The sequence below is a fragment of the Pholis gunnellus genome (genome assembly GCF_910591455.1).
Source record: "Pholis gunnellus genome assembly, chromosome: 4".
In the NCBI taxonomy this organism is placed as follows: Eukaryota; Metazoa; Chordata; class Actinopteri; order Perciformes; family Pholidae; genus Pholis; species Pholis gunnellus.
The window spans coordinates 3,172,010-3,194,206 of NC_136530.1; the positions used below are offsets into that span (position 1 = coordinate 3,172,010).

A 22,197-nucleotide genomic window follows, 5' to 3' on the forward strand; every position below is an offset into this window, starting at 1 on the left:
CCAATCAGAAGGCTTCCTCTCTGTGGCGGAGTCATGCTGTGAATAGAGGTCATGAAGCTGTGCTCGTTATCAGACTACCACCAGTAGAATGAAAGGACTGTTGAGGCTGTACCTGATAGGTCAGATTTGTTTAAGTGGCCGGGCGTTGTGCAAATGCCAGCTTGCGAGCCGCATCTCCTCTTTCACTTAGTGTACAGCCGGTGTTTTGCTTTACCAAGTGACCGTGTCAATTCTCTCAGACGAATGCGTCACGGTTGCAGTTGTTGCAAACACGAACAGAAAGCCTTGAATTTTCCTTTATTTATTTTAAATAAACACTTCCCCGTCTCTATCATCTGAGCCGACCATTTACATCAAGTTACTGCGAGCACACAGATGTATTCGGCTGAAAAGTCACCAGATAACACGGCCACAGGAACACAAGAGTTCCAACTCTTCTAGCTGCTTTTAATGGAATTTAACATTTAAAATAAATATGGTGAAACACGGCAGTTTGCTTGAGTTCATCACACAAAGACGGTGTAAAGCGATAACAAGTCAGTCGGAGAACAAACTGGCATCAGGGCATCATACGACAAAAAGAAAGAGTCAAATAAAATCAAGTTAAACGCTGCCGCCTCCGGCTGTAATCATCTAAAGAAGCTACTTTAACATTTTGGACTGGAGTGACTTATTCCAATATTATTGTTTATTGGGTATAGATTTAAATGGATTTGATGCTGATGTTGCTGCATCTGCCATCTGTGTGTGTGTGTGTGTGGTTTACGTGGCCGCCGTGCCAGTCTATATCATAAGTGTCATTTTTAACGTGACTGGACATGTTGGTGCGGCTCCATCCAGACGCTTGATTAATGATGCTGTGCGTCTGTCAGCTGTGTGCGGCTGCTGTGCCAGGACCCTGCTGCTAATGCTGGTCTTCCTCTCCGATGATGATGATGATGCATAAGGCCTGTATGATTAAACGCGAGTGCATTCGGGGAGGTTTAGTGTGCAATGGGCCTTTTTAGGTCAACATGTGTGTTTCAGAACAGATTTAGTAGCCGGTTTGGTCTCGGACGGACGAGGAACCACCGACTTCATGCCCAGCCACACTGAGATTTCTGCAAACTATAATATCATTTTTAAATCAATTTGATAGAACGGGAAAATATTGGGACTCCTGGACTTCAGCAGCAGCACTCAAGCAACGCTCCTGTCTAGTTTTAGTGATAAGAGGAATAATGTGTTCTACTAAATCAACTAGAGCTCAAACTTTATATTGTAAACACCAGTCGTGCTGAGTCGTTATTGGCACAACAAACGTCATTATTCTCCTTCGATGTCCTACGAGACGACTGCGACTTGCTGCTGTTTTCGTTGCAAACAAACCCTCTCGATGTTTTCGTGTGAGGTAGAGTTTGGACTGAACGGTGAGATTAAATCCCAGGAGGGCGAGCCGTTTGCTGGAGCCCACATGTCTGGCGGCATCTCGACTATCAGACGCCGCTCAAAGTTGCTTAAACAGATGTATTCTCTGGGGAAGTGGATTGTTTGCAAAAACAGGTGGGTGTATAAAAAAAAAACACAGATACTGACTGTGTACTCTGTCTTCTTTTCTCTCCGGCGATGCTGATAAGAACTATTAGTCTCTCTCTCTCTCTCGGTGTCTCTCTCTCTCTCTCTCGGTGTCTCTGAGGGACTTTGGGCAGCATGCCCTTCAGCAGCAACTGGCCACTGAACCAAGATATTCTGTTACAGTGGGAGGGAGGAGGGAGGAGGAGAAGCAGCAGGATACCGTCTCTCTCTCTCTCTCTCTCTCTCTCTCTCCCTCCCGGAGGGGAGACCATCATGAGAGCGCCTGCAGAGGCCGTCCAGCATCCAGCACAGGACAGGAAGTAGATTAGCAGTTAGCTGTCAGTCACTGAAACAAATGCACATAAACTAGATTGTGCCTGTAAATAATCAACAGTTTGACACGGCGTTGGCAGGGATAGTGACTAAAAAGACTGCGGACCCAAACAAAAGTCCCCCACTCAACCGTTTCCTGCTTCCTTGTCTTCCTCTCTGCTTCCTTGAGAACTTGCTCTCTGCTGTGGGGTATAGGACACGTGTGCAGCGTAACTGGAGCTGTGATGACGGAAGGCAACACGAGGATGATGTTCGCTCAGGTGCTCTTTAGGTAAGAACGATATTGGGTCCGTCCTTGAAATGAAATTCTTCATCAACTATGACTCAGATCTGTAAGATCGGTGGAATTTCTTTATATTTGTATATCTAAATATGTTCTTGATTTTTAACTAAATGTTCATGAGCTGCTTGTGTAAATACACAACCCAGGGAATATTTGATCATATATACAATGTAACCTTCAAGTTGTTAACATCCGTAAGACTTAAGATATTAAATGTCTATTTTAGTTTGAGCAGTTTACGCTCGTTTGTACGCAGCGTGTTCACAGGACGGCGTTGTCAGCAACATCATTAAGTCAGCGTGGATGAAGGTTTACTGACCCTCTACCAGTCCCCGTTTATTAATCTGGGATGGGACCTAATGCGGCGGAAGCTGCAGGCAAACACACAAACAAAGTGGAAAGTTGACGTGAAGAGGGTGTAGGAGACGGATCGGAATCCTTTCACCACCCGCCATGACGCCTCCCAGTCTAGACCCGTTCATTTCCATCCAACCCACGGTTCCTCCCCTCAAGCTTGACCCTCTTACCTCGAACCCCCTTAACATCCTCTGGCCCGTCCTTCGTATTCACACAGTAAGTGTGATGGTCTTTGTTAGTCGTCGTAAAGTAACTGCATCTCTGTCTACCATCCGTATGAGTACTTTGCTCCGGGGTAGTTTATTTTTCTACTTGTGCACTTCTTCCCGCAGTCCTCTCTGCCGGCTGAAGTGGACTAATTTATGATTTCATTCTCTGAGAGAGCAGCAGGTCGGCGGGCTCGTGAGTTCTTGACCTGACGTGGTGCAGCGACCCTGACCAGACTTTAAAACGTGGCGTCTCTATGAGAGAGAGAGAGACATGCCGGTCTCCCCTCTGCTAGATTAATGTCTCCCCTCTTCTTCTCCTCCATCTCAAGCACCAGCTCCCTCCATCCTGCACGACCTTCCCTCCTCCGAGAGAGAAAGAGAGGCCATCCATCCATTCGCTCATCCGTACATCCATCCGCCCATCCGGCTGACTGATGCCCGGGAGGGGAACGAGACTGTCAAGATCCCTGAACCTCAGCAGAGTCTCCCCCTCTCTCCCCCTCTCTCCCCCTCTCTCCCTCCTTCCCCTTGCCATTAGAAGTGGTTGAAGGACTGATTGTAAGGACAGCATATCTGCACGGTTAATATTAATGTGCGGAGACAGAGGACAAAGTCTCCCTGCAGAGAGCATTACTTTGACATATGCTCCCCTGATTCTCTACCTACTCCTCTAACTCCCTTTCTGTCTCAGCCTCCTCCCTCCCATCATCCCTACTATCTGTCTTTTTCAATTCCTCTCACCTTGTCTTTCTCTGGTTTCTTCTCCTCTTCACTCTCTACCTCTCTCTCTCTCTCTCTATCTTTCAGTGCAGAGGGGTTTTGGAGCACGAGGAAGGGGAATGAGACGAAGAGAAATGAGGGCTATAAAGAAGAGGGATTGGACTGGTGAGGGATCATGCAATATGGCTGCCATGTGGGAGGCCACCGGCTACCGTGTCCTGTCTGTCTAATACCCTGCACTTTTGAATTACTGCTGGGCACACACACACACACACACACACACACACACACACACACACACACACACACACACACACACACACACACACACACACACACACGTTGTAAGTGACATGCAGCTCCTGTCGAGGTGTAAATCTCCGATGCTAAAGCATCATATTGTGTGGAGACCAGACTGTATTACCAACCAGATCCACTGGCAGAGCGCAGAGACACAGACGAGCTCACACTGCGGATTTACACAACACACGCTCAAGAGCAGACGTTGCTGCCGTCTTACGGTTGATAAAGTCGATTTTTATTGCTTGCCGTGTTGATATTTTACCCGTCTGAGGGGAACTTGAGCGCTGGCAAATCTGTACCTTGATTACCCGAGTTGAAGTGAAAATTGACTTTCATTTTTTAAACATCTTCCTAAAGAAGAATGAATTTGAATTAATTGATAAAAAAAATCTATTTATCGTCGAGCTCTAGCCAGAGCACAACACTGTCCCCTCACCTTTTGGCTAAATCCCCAAATCCTGCCTCTGTATCTCAAACCCACCACCTCATCCTCATCCTCACTCTGCGTCATGTTTTCCTTTAATGGAAATGTTCTAATATTAACACAATTTAACAGACAAATGGTCCTTTTTATTGAGGCTGTCCTCCGATCACAGCGCTGAGCATCCTGGGAAATGTAGGCGTTCTATTTGTTGCTCAAGGACACTGTGACAGGTGTGGTCAGTTGGGGAATCGAACCTGAACAATTTCTGTCAAGAGGATCCTTGAGAAATAAATCACTTTACGCTCTAACGACCACTTTACCTTGAACTGCATGCAAACTCGCTCTGCTACAGCCTTTAACAGGATTCACTGTTCATCCGTCCATAAAGTCTCCTCTATCTACAACCTGAGGTCCTGAAGTCTCCTCTAGCCACAACCTGAAGTCCTGAAGTCTCCTCTATCTACAACCTGAGGTCCTGAAGTCTCCTCTATCCACAACCTGAAGTCCTGAAGTCTCCTCTATCTACAACCTGAAGTCCTGAAGTCTCCTCTATCTACAACCTGAGGTCCTGAAGTCTCCTCTAGCCACAACCTGAAGTCCTGAAGTCTCCTCTATCTACAACCTGAGGTCCTGAAGTCTCCTCTATCCACAACCTGAAGTCCTGAAGTCTCCTCTACCTACAACCTGACGTCCTGAAGTCTCCTCTATCTACAACCTGAAGTCCTGAAGTCTCCTCTATCTACAACCTGAAGTCCTGAAGTCTCCTCTATCCACAACCTGAAGTCCTGAAGTCTCCTCTATCTACAACCTGAAGTCCTGAAGTCTCCTCTATCTACAACCTGAAGTCCTGAAGTCTCCTCTATCCACAACCTGAAGTCCTGAAGTCTCCTCTATCTACAACCTGAAGTCCTGAAGTCTCCTCTATCTACAACCTGAAGTCCTGAAGTCTCCTCTATCTACAACCTGAAGTCCTGAAGTCTCCTCTATCTACAACCTGAAGTCTCCTCTATCTACAACCTGAAGTCTCCTCTATCTACAACCTGAAGTCTCCTCTATCCACAACCTGAAGTCCTGAAGTCTCCTCTATCCACAACCTGAAGTCTCCTCTATCTACAACCTGAAGTCTCCTCTATCTACAACCTGAAGTCTCCTCTATCCACAACCTGAAGTCCTGAAGTCTCCTCTATCTACAACCTGAAGTCCTGAAGTCTCCTCTATCTACAACCTGAAGTCTCCTCTATCTACAACCTGAAGTCTCCTCTATCCAAAACCTGAAGTCCTGAAGTCTCCTCTATCTACAACCTGAAGTCCTGAAGTCTCCTCTATCCACAACCTGAAGTCCTGAAGTCTCCTCTATCTACAACCTGAAGTCCTGAAGTCTCCTCTATCTACAACCTGATGTCCTGAAGTCTCCTCTATCTACAACCTGAAGTCTCCTCTATCTACAACCTGAAGTCTCCTCTATCCACAACCTGAAGTCCTGAAGTCTCCTCTATCTACAACCTGAAGTCTCCTCTATCTACAACCTGAAGTCTCCTCTATCCACAACCTGAAGTCCTGAAGTCTCCTCTATCTACAACCTGAAGTCCTGAAGTCTCCTCTATCTACAACCTGAAGTCTCCTCTATCCAAAACCTGAAGTCCTGAAGTCTCCTCTATCTACAACCTGAGGTCCTGAAGTCTCCTCTATCCACAACCTGAAGTCCTGAAGTCTCCTCTATCCACAACCTGAAGTCCTGAAGTCTCCTCTATCTACAACCTGAAGTCCTGAAGTCTCCTCTATCTACAACCTGAAGTCCTGAAGTCTCCTCTATCTACAACCTGAAGTCCTGAAGTCTCCGAGATGTCAATATGTCTAAATATCAGCTTAACAAAAACTAAATATGCTGCTTTTTTTAGGGGTATTTGGGTCATTTTGGGTCAGTGTCAATTGAAGAAGACTTGAAACTAGAGATTGAGACCATAAACTCATGTTTACAATGTTTACTGAGGTAATAAATCAAGAGAGAAGTAGAGTCATTTTCTCATAGACTTCTATACAATCTGAGTTCTTATTGCAACCAGAAAAACATGCACCATGTGAACGACCCCTTTGGTGATCCTAAGATTTCAACAGTAAGAAAAAAATTAATAAAAAAGACAAGAAAAAGGTGAACAGATCCAGCAGGTCAACCAGAAAAGCAGCCATGTAAAAAGGAAAACGTATAATCCTGGAGCGTAATCTCGAACCAGTGTTGTGGCTGTTTTCAGAGAGGCAGACAATGGGATAGCCATGTTCTCTCATCTACAGAGGCCTTGTTCTCAGGGTTTCAATTAGGGCCTTCTGATTTCCCCAGGGCCCCCTCCCCCCTGTCATGGAGCTGCCTCATTAACAGAAGAAAACACAGACACACACACACACACACACACGTATTTGCTTCGGAGCTTACCCCTGACTTCTCATCATAGATCTTGATGCCTCCAAAGGAAACGGTCAGAAACACCTTCAGCTTGTGGTCTCCTTTAGAGCGCGCTGCTGCAGCGAAACCCTGAGAACAGAGAGACACACAGACATGAAACAAACAGCCGCATCACGAGGGAACGCAAGCCTTCTCTCTCATTAAGACCTTTTCTCTGCCGTGTTTCTTTCACTTGTCAGTTGGTGGTCACGGAGGAAAACATATTCATCACAGAGGAGCTGAGATCACTTCCTCATGATAGTTATTGACGTGTACGGCAACATGTACAGCTCACTTGAATATGCTCCATTATTGAATCTATATTATCAGAGTACTTATGGCGGCGGACAAAATACACACATCAACATCGAAGCGTGGGGATCTCTGTTTACGTTCATGACGCTCGGTGCTCAAACACAGTCAACGTGGACGGACAGTGTTTCCCTGATGTCGAGTGTTTTATGTTGAGATGTCGGCCATATTGCCCGGAGAATTGTTTTGTTTGCTGCTGTTTGCATTCCTCCTGTTCCAAGCTCCACAAATGCACCACAGGAACAGCACTACTGCTCTCGTCTTCTTTGTTTTTCTTGTGCAGTAAATGGACGACGACTGCATTTCATTGCGCAACCCTGTGGTGCATGATGACAATAAATTATCCTTAAATCCACAGTAGCCTCAATAGTCCATATAAATCATTTGAGGCGTGTGTGTGATTCATATAATATTAAAAGCTATTTAAAGGGACAGTAGTGATGTTCTGTAGTGTGTGTGTGAGGTTCTCCTCCACAGTCAGGGTTCTACTACATCTTGCAACATGCAACGTAACGGATTTATAACTCCAGAAGTGTATCTCAGGGTGCGGTTTACCTTCTCTATCTGCATAAGTGACAAAACAAAAAGGAGACTTGAGAGTCGGGCGAGGAGAGGGAGGAGCAGTGTGAAAGGAGGAGGTGGGGAGATCAGAGAAAAAGAGTTGATGGATTTCCTGTCTGAATAAATGAGGAGGAGGGAAGCTGTTTGATCAATGAGCCGTCTGTCCTCTCCTCACCCTTTCTACGCCCCGACTGGAGAGCGTTTTCACTCGGCATGAACAAAACATAAATGTAATTTTCCTCAATTCAAACATCTGCTGCAGCTCGTGGACCCCGCGTGTTAGAAGATAATCACGAATGAGCCATTTGTGGAAAGAGAAGTCTTAACTAAAGTTTTCTGAACATTCGTAGCGTAGCAGAAGAAATGTAAAATATTTCTCTGAATCAGCTTGATTTTTTTTTTAGGACTTTAGTTTTAGACGAATAAATAAATGGCTTATTTCTCCTCATCTTCATTCCCTCTCACCTATCATCCGAATGATTGCCCTCATATATGCCTCCTCTCCTCTGCTAACTGCCCCATCTGTCTACCTCTCCCTCTAATTCTCCCTGTCCTTGTAAATGAGACATTCACCCCGATTCCCTTCTCATCCATATGGCTAACCCTCCTCACTTCCTCCCTTCCTCCCGCACTCATCATCATCATCATCGTCGTGCCTATAAATTACAGCGTCCTCATTTCCCTTCACCTTTCTCCTCTGGCAACTCGCATCAAACATGTACACGCATGCAAGAGACACAAAGTTGTGCAGTGACGTACGGAACGTGCATATTTAAATCATTGAAACTTTAGAATATGCGTGATGTTGAACAACTATTTACGGACAGCTTTTTGGCTGCAGGCGATCCCGTCATGCCGTTTCTAAGATGCGTGTTAGCCGCGAGCTTTAAGCAAGTGATTTAATAAAAAAAGCGAGTACATTTCTTATTTACGACGGCGTCAACAGACAGAAAGTAGAAGGAGGGAGAGAGAGACTCTTCTTACCTTGAGCTTCATCATCGAGTCCTGGCAGAGTTTGTCTCCACGGGCGGCGGTGACCTCGTCCAGGCCGATGAGCTTGGCCTTGTAGCGGACGCCATCGCCCTTAAAACGCCTGATGAGAGCCGCCTCGCTGCGATCCTGCCCTGCTGACACACGCAAACACACACACAGACACACACTCGTCAGTCCACGGTCCATCTTCCAGTCAAGGACCTCCGTCTACCTCGGACCGGAGCTATTACCTCGGGATCATCAATCAAGTAGACCACAAGACTTCAGCAGTAATCTTACAGGAAAAACAACAACAACAGTGCAGGTCAAAGCTACGGATGCTAGCAACATCTTGTGATACTGAGTGTACGGCACCGGTCAATACACGAAGACGCATCAATCAATGGAGATTCAGCGGGATTAGAGTTTAAACTGCGACCGCTCTCCTCTCTGGCTATTTCTCCTGCAGGATAACGGTGTGACATTTTGCTCTTATCCCCCCCCTCCCTCCCCCCTTCTCCCCCTCTATTGTGTCCGAGATTGTCGGCATTGTGCGCAAGCATTCGTGTCGCCACGGCGTGCGTGTGTTGACCTTGCTCTTGTCCAGGAAGAGTCTGTGCTGTTATCTGCTGAAGTGACTACAGCGCTGCTCTTCACACACACACACAATGCAGAGAGCATGAGGGAGAGACTTTCTCTTTGTGTCGCGCTCTCTCCATCTTTCTCCCATTTCCTGTTTCTCTATCTCTGACCTGCAGTGCGCAAATATTTCATCATCAAGTGTCGTATAGGGGAAACACTCCTGCATCTGTGTGTGTGTGTGTGTGTGTGTCTGCCTTGTGTTTCTGAGTGTGTACGATGTGAGTAAAAGACTGCAAGAGCGATAGTGAGAGGGAGAGGCGTAATGATAATGCAGCATATTCAGATAATATATTGAGGCATTAGTTCTGTACTCTCTAACAGCGTGACTGTTGGAAGGTCATAGTGGGAGTTGATGGAGAGGTCCCACTCCTCCTCCTCTTCTCCTTCATTCACACAGAGTTCCCACAGCATTGCAGTAGAGTAGAAATGAGTCCTTTTAACCACATCGCGTCAGATAGCTCTACTGGATCACCTTCTCACTAAGCTCCACGTGGACGGATGACTGAAAGCGCTAGAGACACAAAATGACCACAAAGAGACACAAAACCACAGAGAGATGGGTAACGACTAAATAATAACTAGCTATACTAACTATAAAGTGTGTTTTGCTGCTCTGTAGGATAGGCGGTGGGGCCTTGTTTGTCTAATAATCTGCCCGTGATCTTCCGCCTCACTCTGTTTTGTCTGCCGACCCACAAAAAAAACATTTTTTAAAAATGCTTCATCACCATCCCTCTGAATGAAATCATATTAGCGTGGGGTTCTGGAGGTTGGACAGCGTTTAAGGACATTTATTAAAAGGCCTCATTACCAGAGGAAGAACAGGGTTGTTGTGCCGGGTTGGCCTTAGCGTAAATAGCCCTGCACTGTGAAACTCTGTTATAGCAAATTCCTCAAGTCCAAGGCTGCCGGAGATTATGTTTGTGAAAATGCATCTGTCTGAACATCGTCACTTAGTTCTCCATTGATTTAAAAAACACACCACCTACACACACACATATATATATATATATATGTATATAAATGTGGTGTGGATGAGCTCATTCCTCTGAATCATTCAGCAGACACTCACTCAGTCCTACTTAGAGTAAATCATGACTGTCTGCCTCAAAAGTCTTCAGAGACAAAGGAGCTGTAGAACATCTGTCCTTATTTCGGGGAGAGTAAGAGAAGAACAGCGCTCTCTGTTGTGTGTCACGTCTCAGTTGGGCTGAGATGAGAGTAAGTGATTAAACCACCGGAGGATTTGTTTCCGTTTGACGCAGAAGACATTTAAATATTGCCTTCATTAAACTTGAAACAGCGCCGTTGAAATGTGCATATAAGCGAGAACACACATTAACTCGCTCAGCGGCTCTGATGACCCCGCCGTCTCTTCCCTCCGTGTAAACAACATGAAACATGCCACTACTGTTCATACTATACAGGATATATATTCCACAAACAAACATGAGCTGTCTGTCAGGAAAAAACAAAATTGTCTTTAAATATTCTCGAGGAAGCTCCATTTTTGAGTGACTGGTGGTTAACTCGTGTTAAAGAACAAGAGTGTATCTTTGATGTGGAACTCATGTAATGAGTGCATTCTCTCTACTGTCCACCAGGGGGCGACTCCTCTGGTTGTATAGAAGTCTATGAGAAAATGACTCTACTTCTCTCTTGATTTATTACCTCAGTAAACATTGTAAACATGAGTTTATGGTCTCAATCTCTAGTTTCAAGTCTTCTTCAATACAGCATGATGTTCATTTAGTGAATGATGGTCCATTTAGAGCAGTGGTCCCCAAACTACGGCCCGCGGGCCGGATGCGGACAATACCAGAGACGCATTATGATTTTTTTTCAGCATGATCGTCTGCGATATTGACGTTTAAAATACGTGCTCTGCTACATATCAAATCAAACGCTTCCTGAATCAGCCAACCACCAGGGGGCGAACGAGATGAGAGCTGTCATGCGCGCACCCTGTAGAAGTAGAAGAGTAGAAGAAGTAGAAGAGCCGAGAGACGGGAGCTTGAAGGACGAGTACTTGTGCTTAATTTATTTACACGCCGGCATGTCATGTTCTGTCACTACATGGTCGCGCGTTTTCAATTCCCCTGCTCTCTGTGTCGCGCACGGCGGTGTTCCGCCCCGATCCGCGCGCACGATGCAACAGTCGCTCACCTGCGAGTAGCACGCACGTAGCACCCCCCCCATAATCGTGCGGCTCTAGGTCAAACGATATGTTCAGTGATGTGGCCCTCACAGGAAAAAGTTTGGGGACCTCTGATTTAGAGTCAAACAGACCATAAAGCAGGGGATGCTTTAGGGCGGGGCTACACAGTGATTGACAGGTCTCTGCCGCTACCAGAACAATATACGGCGTCTCTACGTCACTCTTCCGCAGTCCAAATATGGTCACTTCCGGTTCACTGGTTGCAAAAATTCAAGATGTCGACAGACGCCGAACTCGAGGCTTCACAACGTGATTCCACAAACCAATGATGTCACGCTGCTTACGTCCACTTCTTATAAGGTCTTTGCGTTAAACACAGGTGAAACATTAAATTTACACAGAAATATTAAGGATTCTTTTCATAAAAACAAAATTAGAGGAACGCAATCAGAGACTATATTACACACAAAAACAAATCAATTAATTATTTGACAGTTGACTCTCGTTGCGTAAGGCAAGAAACTGGAATAAAAGTAAAAATATATATCAACAACTGTACATCACATGTTATGACATTGTCAAGGTAACGTAATACGTGCTGTCCGTTTCGTATTTATACCATTTCAAGCTCTTGCAGCCTCTCACACTCTCACCAAGAGACTCAGGTCCCTGAGGGTTCAGGGTTTACGGCCTTAGGGGGGACGTTGGTACCGGGCCCCGTATCACACGGCCTGCATGCTTGTATGCGAGTACATCCTCGTGCATAATGCAAATAAAACGTGGAGTCTCTCATAAAACATTGCTCCAGAGTGCTACTAGTGGTCAAAACTCAACACGGTAAAAAAATAAAAATCCTTCTAGTTTGAAAAACATGACATAATTAGATAATATATATTACACAAAAGGAACAAATAGAAATGAATTTGTAAAGCAAAGAAGCTTGAAATGATTATTTCTTTCTCCTCATGTGAGGATCACATAGTCTGGGCGGTGCAGACTGTGTGTGTGTCCAGCTGCTTCTGTCTCGCTGGAACAGCGGTTTTCATTTGAGTTTGACATTTAAGACCCGCTCCCTCCATCTGCATCCATCACCGTTACTGCTGCTGCACTCAGAGGCAGAGACACACAGAGGGTCCGGGGTTACTTCTCCTGCTGAGTGGCTCATATTATTACCTTTAGGAAGCATGTTGCTGTGTGAGAGTGTGTGAGTGTGTGTGTGTGTGTGTGTGTGTCAGCACAAGAAGCATTCAGTCTGCTGTAAATAAATGTCTGTTATTGCCGTGACCCCGCTGAGCTTCAAACACAACTAATGAAAGAATCTTCCATTTCATCTGTCATGGCTGCTCCGCGCGCGCACACACACACACACACACACACACACACACACACACACACACACACACACACACACACACACACACACACACACACACACACACACACACACACACACACACACACACACCACCAACCATCCCATAACATTCCTGAAAGAATCTCCTGGTGCATCACTCATGGCAGATCCATTGCTGAACACACACATTCTCTTTTACAGTCATTCACAAAATATACAAACTCACATCTTCACAACACAACATGTAAGACCAAACCACACACACACACACACACACACACAGTGTGAGTTTGTGTATCTGAGTACTTGGTATGCAGGGCTGGTTTGACTGTCTGTCTGAAGCAACAAGCGGAGGAGGGGGGACGACATAAAGCGCAGAGCGACGGATAGAACGTGATGGATGGATGAATGAGTGCGGCCGCCATTGGATAAATGTCACTCAGGATTAGAGCGTTATGACAGGCAGAACCCCCCCCCGACTCTCTCCTCTCTCTCACACACACACACACACACACACACACACACACATCCACAGGTGATGCATGGCAGGTGACTGCAGGTACAGTACGTCTAAACCCCTCAGGGAAGCCCCGAGCATCGCCCCCGGCAAACTGTAACCATCTGCCTCTCTTGTGCCCCTCCATCACTCTCTCCTCAACTCGTTCCCCTCCTCTCCTCCTCGCCTCCTCTCCTCCTCTCCTCCTCTCTGTGTCTACATGACTCTCACCTTTTGCTCGGGTTACATTCAGATTACATGTCGGGAGTCTTTCTTCTCCTGTAAATCTGCCAGACTCTGAACATTCACGTTTCTTACTTAACTTACATCACTTATGTTTTTAGTATCAGAATTAGGAAACGAGGTTTATAGCACAAACATGTGCCTTGGTGTTTGATACGTACAACAAACAGGAAATACAAATATAGAATGGGAAAATAGATACTACAAAGTTTAGCAGTTTATCTAAACTTTAACACTGCTGTAAAACTGCTGCACGCACAGCTACGCTCGTGAAAGCAGGAAGTTAGTCTCTAAACTGGGATGCTTGTTTTCAACGGGCAGTTTGAGGATCTCACGTTCAGAATAATTCTACTTCTCACGTCGGTTTGAAGACCAGATTGACTGCTCGTGTGTTTCTTTTCAAACTAAATGTCTTTTCAGCGATGTTGCCACATTCCAAAAATCTCAGTAATTAAACTTCTTATCGTCACTGATAGAAATGACGGCTGTGAAAATAAGGCTGAAGTTGTATTAAACTGGAATGTCGCCATCTCATTTGCGTGTTTGATGGATGATCTGTTCCTCTAGACTGATGTACATGAGTCCAAACAAGCCGACGCCACTGCTTCTCTTCAGCACGCCCGCCTGTATTGTTTTGCAGCAGGCTGGTTAAAGTGAGTAGCTTGTTTTCGCTGCGCTTCAGATGAAGAAGCACCCAGAGGCTCTTAACTACAGCTGGGACGGTTCCCAACAAACACTCAAACAGCACATGAGGGAACCCGCCAGTTACTCTCCAATTAATCCTGCTTCTAAACCCGGCTGCCGAATGTGTGTGCGCGAGTTGTTTCTGTGCTTTCTTTACCTATCAGAGGCTTTGTTCAGATGAAGCAGTCACTCACACGGACTCGTTTAAACCCCCAAAAAAACAGCACGTGCCAAGAACAACAACAAGTTTCCCCGTCTGCTCGCGCTTAATTCTGGCCGATTGATTTGGCAAACGACAGCTCACACTTGACTGAGTGTACTCGCGCGAGTGCGCATGTTGCAAACACACAGCCGCAGTCGCTGGAGCGAAACGGCGGGTGTAAAATGAGATTATGAAGTACTGTTAAAAATACATCTGAATAAACGAGTGCTGAGGTGCGTTTTTTGTCCGTTTTTGAGCTCAAGAGGTGAAAGGAGGATTTGAACCGAGCAAAGTAGGACTCAAGTCCTTATAGCGGTGTTTTTCTTCCTCTCATCCCAACGCTCCTCTTTCTCTCCGTCTCTATTTCGTTACTCGGCTCCATCTCCCCCCAAAACCGCTGCTCGACATGGACGACGGCTGCACACAGCAGAGACCTCGAGCTGTCTGTGCGTGAACGTGTGTGTTCGTCCATGCGCGTCCTGAGGCGTGCAGAGCGATCCCCACCGGCCCAGAAACATTAGCACCGAAAGATACGTCAGGGACGGACGCATCATCACACCCACACCCACAGAAACACCCTCCGACAAGGTCACTTCAGAAGAGGAGACAGAGAAAACTTTGGACTTGCATGTGATGCGAGTTGTTTCAAGAACTCATTTTTATAGCGTATGACAGCACAGGTACTTTTCAATCTAATTTTGAAAGTCATATATATACTGTATATATATATTAGTAGTATTTTTTGTGTATGGATGAAGAGCAGAGGGGGGGGGGGTAACAGGAAGAGGAAGGTGAAGCAGCTGCTGCAGGTTCCTGTGAGTGCTGTGACCTTCGGCACCACAGAGGAAGAACGCTGTAAAGATGAAGAGTGGGACCCGCTGCTGCCCGATATCCAGAGTTTACTATGAACAAATAAAATCAAAGAATGCTTTCGGGTGATTGGCTGCGAGGAAAAACCCAGCCCGCCCTCATCCCCGGGTCACCAACGCACAGGTCACCCTTTAATGAGACGCACCGTAAACACATCATTACGAGACGCTCGGAGGAAAAGCTGCAGGGAGTGTGATGACACAACATAAAGACCAACAAAGACCCCAAAGAAGGGTCAAAGAAGCACAGGACTTCAAAAAGGAGACCGCTTTTCCCTTTTTAAATGACGTTAGTGACGCGTTTTCAGGGCCTATGTTACGTTGTTCACGTACATACTTTAAGCCTAAACCTGAGTTTAATCTCAGTTTGACGAGCTGGACACCGAGGACTGATCAAGCGTCAGAATGTGACGAGCTGAGATGAGAATGTTTGGAATGCAGCCGTCGTTAAACTGGAACAGTTTCAATACTCGGGTTATTTTGGTGAATATCTTTAAAGGTATTCCGTACTGATACCCAGTCTTAAGTATGATGCAGGGCTGAGCAGATAAAAGGAGTTTATGAAACGCTGGTTCACTAAAAAGATCGGCCTCTTCCTCTTTAGTAGAGCTTTAAAAAATTGAGTTCCTTTTTAACTTTCTCCCCCAAACTCCGGCGCACAGATTCTCGTCTGCGATACGGAAACTGGCCGCGGGGCAGCGTGACTTTTGTGCTCGTTACTTACTTACTTACTGCTTGTTATTTTTCTCTCTACAGATCTTTGTTTCCAGCCACAAACCCACGGAGGACTTTGTGCGGCACGGCTGTCACGACAAGAGTTAATTATTTCATTGATCACTTAGCTGGTACGCAGCGAAGTGGAATTTTAGGAAATGCTTGAAGCTTTTAATAACAGTGCAATGAGGAACAGCTCCCTGCTCTCTGCCTGTAAGATTCTCATTGGCAAAGGTGTTTCAATAGTGTGTTCTGGGGTTTTCTTCATTATTTTCACCATAACAAGATGTACTGCCGTCCACATAATCGTGTTTCACCAGAGGAAAGTGATCTAATCTCACGTCATCTAGAACACAGCAGCTTCTAAAGAGGATTAAGGTGATTTAATCACCTCCTCTACCCTTTCATTCTGGCTCATTCTTTTTCTATGTTCTCCCCATTTAATAAGAAGCCAACAAAAGCTCTGCTAGCATGAGGCCTCTCTCTCTCTCTCTCTCTCTCTCTCTCTCTCTTCCTGTATCCCTCCCTCTCCCTCTCTCGCCTACCCAGCATCCCTCTGTCTGTGCAGGACTCTTGGTGCTAAAGCTCGTTTCCCGCCCCGGCTTTAATTACGAGGTAATTGGTCTCACTAACGAAGGGGAAACATGGCCTCCGAGTGTGCACGCAACTGTGTCTGTCGTGCATATGTGTGTGTGTGTGTGTGTGTTTTGTTTGTGGGTGCAGCTGTGTGTGTTCTGGGCTCTGACAGGCTATCAGAGAGTGGGCTGTGTAAACAAGCCGCTAGAATCCTGTCATGCAGCAGTCCCCCCCCCCCATGGACCGCACTGTCGGTCGTCCCTTTGCCGCCACCGCTCATTCACTCACACACACACACACACACACACACACACACATAGTGCTGCAAAAGAACAAACACTGCATTGAGAGCTTCCGAAAAAACCCTTCCTGTCTTCAGATGAAGAAGGAAAAAGCACCTCACGCTTTGTCATATTTTGTGTGTTCAAACGCTAAAAGACTGAATTCTGACTGAAAAGTGTCACAACTACTTGTTTCCTTAATCTGTGTGAACAGGTGTGTGTGTGTGTGTGTGTGTGTGTGTGTGCAACTGTCAGACACTAGAGGACATTCTCTCAAAGCATTAGGAAACATAGGTAACTCCTCAGAACACAGCGGCGCTCCTTTCATGCTGACGCGAGTGAGCCAGAACAAAGATATCTCTCTCTCTCTCTCTCTCTCTCTCGTGTCTGTCATCTCTGCCAAAATATGGAAGCACTTGAAGTTGTTGTCCTTCCCCTCTCTGTCTTCCTGTGTCTCATCTTGCGTAATTAACCCCTTCCCCTTCATTCGCTCGGCCGGCGTCCTGGAAGGGAGGGACGGAGCGGAAGGAGGACCGAGGAACATCAGAGAGCAGGAAAAGGAAGCTCTGCCATCTGTGTGTAACTCTTTCTCCTCTCTCTGTGAACAAACTATCATCATCTTCTCTTTAAGTCCACTTTAAATTAGACGTTCTGTTGCATGACTCGGATGTTTGAGCCGGATGTGACGAATGAATGAAAAGAAATTGAGCTCAATATGATGATTAAGAGTGAACGTTGTCCTAAAGCCATTCGTAATCGCTAGATCACATTTTTTAATAACCAATGCCGCTGAAATGAATGTGTCCCCAGAGTCTGTTTCGGGTGCCCTGGTAGGAATGTGCCTCATGTAGCCGTTGTGCGGTGAAACATTTGGTGAAACACCAGCAGTGACTGCGGTCTAAGAGTCATCATGGTTCAGCAACGCTGATATCATTAACATCTTAGCGTGTTTGATTCACTGAGCTAGCTGCTGTTAGCTAGCTGCTGTTAGCTAGCTGTTGTTAGCTAACTGCTGTTAGCTAGCTGCTGTTAGCTAACTGCTGCTAACTGCTGTTAGCTAGCTGCTGTTAGCTAGCGAACTTCCTTTCAATATTCCTTTCAATATCTGAAAATCACTTTGACATGATTTTCAAACTTTTGCACACCAGTAGGTCGACTGGTGTGCAGAGGACTATATGGTCGACAACATGGAACAAATAAATCTCCCGCACACCTTATATAGATATTTAGTGTGCTTTGGTACTCAGACCTTCATCAGGTTACTTTACATCAGGAGAGCATGTCTCACGTGGACCAATCAGGTGACACTACAAAATGACATCACTCAATCAATCAGGGATCCTGATAATCACATCATGGCACCAAAGGGCCTACAGTATGAAGTATGAAGACATAAACATAATCACATACAGGAAGTGTGTCTTTAAAATGTATCAAAATGCACAAAAAAATACCAAGATACATTTTGAGTGTGTTGGATAAGCTTCACACACACACACACACACACACACACACACAAACACACACACACACTGTGAGAGAACTGGAGTAGAACACAGCAGCCTGTCAGCGTCTAACAAATGAGAAACGTCCTCTCAAAGCACAGTCCTTCAACCAGCACAGCAGGGTGAGGGTATCGGCCTCCGTCACAGCCCACGTGTGACATTGGGACGCTTTCTTTCCTTTTGTGCAAATTATGAGCGGGGCGAGGGGGTGGGTGGGGGGGGGGGGGGCAAACTGTTGCTATGGAGACTGTAGTTAGTGATGCGGCGGGCAAAGCCACACCGACTAGTGTGTAGGAGAGGATCACACACACACACACACACACACACACACACACACACACACAGTCCAAGACTCAGGAAAGCAAATAAAAGGCGTTTGATATACATTTGTTTTCTGAGTCAGGCATCATAATCCATGTGGCGACATTTAATAATAATCAATATCATTGACAATACTCTCAATATCATGCACAATATTGTCTAGTTTAGTTAGTGTCCAATTAGTATCAGACATGTTATATTCTTTCTTGTATTTAATCTTTCTACTATAATTGAATTTTTACTGTATGTATTTATTTATTTACCTCGATAGCTGTTCTATTTTGCACTAGTCTTCTTTTTGTCATTCTTCTGTTGTAATCTTTGATCAAAACTCCAGCAGAAAGAATTTCCTCTGGCATTGATAAATAAGTCTGGGACTTATTTAAAAGCTTGGACGGAGCCCTGAAAACATGCGGGCATGGGGGGCAGAAGAGCGTGTCATCAGTGTGAGATGCTGCACAGAGAAGCAGATTTACAGCGTGGCATGCTGGGAAGAGCATTGATCACATCTCGCCACCTTTACCTTCAGTCCTAAGTGAAGAAAAAAAGGAAAAGAAAAGTGGATGGATAAATAGTTGGGTGCGATGAGAGCACAGTCGGGTGAAAGAGTAGACAGCAGGATGGAGAGATTACTACTTTTCCAGAAATAAACTGATGGGAGAGAGAGAGACAGAGTGGAGGCAGTTATCTCTAAATATAGTGTTGCGCGCCGGGAAAGCCGCGTTTGAGAAGGCGCCGCTATCTGCTGGCGAGTGTCGCCCGTTGTCTTCCATCCGCCGTCGGCCTCCACTGACAACCCACAACAGCACACAGCCAATTCAATTCAATCTCCGTCTGATTGGAGGGAACAGATCTGCTTACCTCTCATAGACGACACACACACACACACACACACACACACACACACTCAAAATACCGTTGTTTGTGCTCTAAGATTCCCCAGGGAAAGATATCAGAGTAAATGGCTTCGGTGATTGTGCCAGATAGACTGGATGTGTGCATAATATCCACACCAAGAAGATAATGTGTTTGCTAATCGCACACCAGAGACGAGCAAACACACACACAGACACACACACACACACACACACACACGAAGGCTAACAGCTGCACAGCTATAACCCTTAACCACTCTTTTCATGCCGCTGGCTGCCAGCTACAGTGCAGAAACACACTCCCACGCATCCTCAGCCAGATCCCCCATTGTGGGAGAGTCGTGATTTTTCAGAGTTGTCATGACAGCTGACTGCGTGTGTTGACAGCGGCAGGAAGTTATCATAATTTTTAATCATATTCTGTGTCACATCGCGGAAAAAAAGACAGACAAGCATCAGTGAGTGTTTTATCGGAAAACATTTCACGATGTTATGAATAAAACACAGCAAATTGAGAGGAAAAAAAAATGAAAAAAACAGCGATAAATCAGCAAAACAGGGAGTGTTGTGTTCACACGTAGGATTTTAGGAACGCTTAAGTGACTGTTGGTTACCTGCCAAAGTGGCTGCTGGTGTGGACCAGCTTACCAATCAGGGTCACAATTGTCAGTTCTAACTGGGTGGAAACAAGCGAGTAAAACGGCTCCACGACGTGACTCGCTGGTTTGATTGTGCCTCTGCGCCGGTGACCACGGTGGCCGGAGGCGTCACACTTTATCGTGTCGTCCGTCCGTCCGTCTATCCGGTCCATTCTCATGAAAGCAATCTACATCTGGAACGCCTTAAGCAAAGATCTTCATATTTGGCACAAAAGTCAACAAAACACGTGTTTGGCCATAACTCAAGAATTCGTATGCTTATTAGGGGAAATCTGGCTCATATGTTTAAAAGGATGAAATGGCATTTTGGACAGACATGGATGTGTGTAACTGCAATGTGACTGGTTGGCGGAGACATATAACCACGAGGCGGTAATTCTAGTTGCTGTAGGATCTTCTGTCTCTCCAACAGAAGACGCCTCCGTGCTTCATGTAGATAAACAGACGTCTAAACCCAGGACGTTTAAGGAGCTTTAGGTTTGTTAACGGCTTTTCTTGGAACAACTTTGCATTTAGAAATACTCAGATATTCGGTAGGCAGAGATCACAGACTGTATAAGAAGTGGACGTAGACGTCGTTTTGAAGCCTCCTGTTCGGCGTTTTGGGCCGTCACCATCTTTCTTTTCTTGCAACAAGTGAACAGAAGTGACCATATTTGGAATCCAAAGGAGTGACGTAGAGACGCCGTATACAGCTCTGGTGACGACCTGTCAATCACAGTGAGCCCCGCCCCTAAAGCATCCCCTGCTTTATGGTCTGTTTGACTCTAAATGGACCATCATTTACTAAATAAACATCATGCTGTATTGAAGAAGACTTGAAACTAGAGATTGAGACCATAAACTCATGTTTACAATGTTTACTGAGGTAATAAATCAAGAGAGAAGTAGAGTCATTTTCTCATAGACTTCTATACAACCAGAGGAGTCGCCCCCTGGTGGACACTAGAGAGAATGCAGCTTTAAGGCACTTCAGCATCGGCTTCACTTTTACAGAACCGGAGGTTGACGCGGAGATCTGCGATTGTCTGGTAACTAACTAACATTTGGCTAATCTGAAGTTATTTTTCACAAACCTAAATATCCACACATGACAATGCCGACTTCACAGAGATGAGCCCTGTTTACAGTATAGTGGAATCTCCTCATCATGTGACATAGTAAAACAAAACAGTCTGCGGTATTTATTCACGACATATCAATGTTATACAACTGGACTAAATTAGAGTAGTGTAAAATAAAACTCTCACTACCAGCTAACGGACTAACACCATGCACTGTTTTGACAAGAGATCCTCTGGAGGATGAAGCACAAGCAGAGCATGCGTTCATTAAGCATGCTGTAACATCTGTCATTTTATTCATGACACTACAGTTGAGAAAGCGTGTGTTGTTGAAACCCGACATCGTGATGTTTCTTGCACGGTGAAAGTGAGAAAATGTGATTCAAAGGTTCCCCAGAGAAAGGCGTCCGCGGGTCATCGCACTTCATCAGCGAAGGTGGGCGCCGAGATGTAAAAGTTTAAAAGTGGAGACAAAACTGTCGGCCGCTGTTGGGCTCAAATGTCGAATTGGCCCGCTGTTCTAATTTGACATGCACATAAAAAAAGTGTTTGCACTGGCAGAGTGTCAGCGCTATGTTTTATTGATCATGAAGAATATCAAAATGTGCTTCGCTCGTAGTAATTAACAAACATCCTCTGTGGGCGTCTCGCATTCACAGTCCACTTTATCAGGCAAACCTGTTCAGTCTAATGCAAATAAATACAACTGTTCTGCCATAAAGTGGAACAGTATGATAATAGTGTGCTCTACTTTGATGATGCCTGTAATGTTCAGTGTTTGTTCACATGGTCAGTTAGGTCTTTGAGCACTGAGGTCCCTGAGTCGTGTGTATATTCTGCCTCCCTCATGTACGCAAACAGTAAGAAAAAAAACAACTTTGGTAATAAACCTATAATTGAATTTACACATTTCCGACAATGTCACCACAAGCTGAGCATTATGAGTTTACATCGACTCGGTATCAGCTGATATGTCGGCCTACAGGCGTGTAATACGACGTGTTTATCTGTTGCATCACTTTCTCTCTGGATAAATGACGAGTCGGTTATTTGCAAGTTAGTGAAATTTCTTCTCGTTGAGTCGGTATT

The 22,197-nt window shown here is 45.5% G+C and overlaps 1 protein-coding gene across 1 annotated transcript in view; it reads right to left on the minus strand.

Annotated features, from left to right (window-relative positions):
- dab1a (DAB adaptor protein 1a) overlaps window positions 1-22,197 on the minus strand; it is a gene marked incomplete at both ends in the record, with an annotated part of 48,419 nt that overhangs the window by 21,211 nt on the left and 5,011 nt on the right. The window contains 2 exons of the mRNA XM_079158457.1: window positions 6,612-6,710; window positions 8,478-8,617. Of these exons, the coding sequence (XP_079014583.1) occupies window positions 6,612-6,710; window positions 8,478-8,617 (239 nt within the window). The remainder of the gene's footprint in view (window positions 1-6,611; window positions 6,711-8,477; window positions 8,618-22,197) is intronic.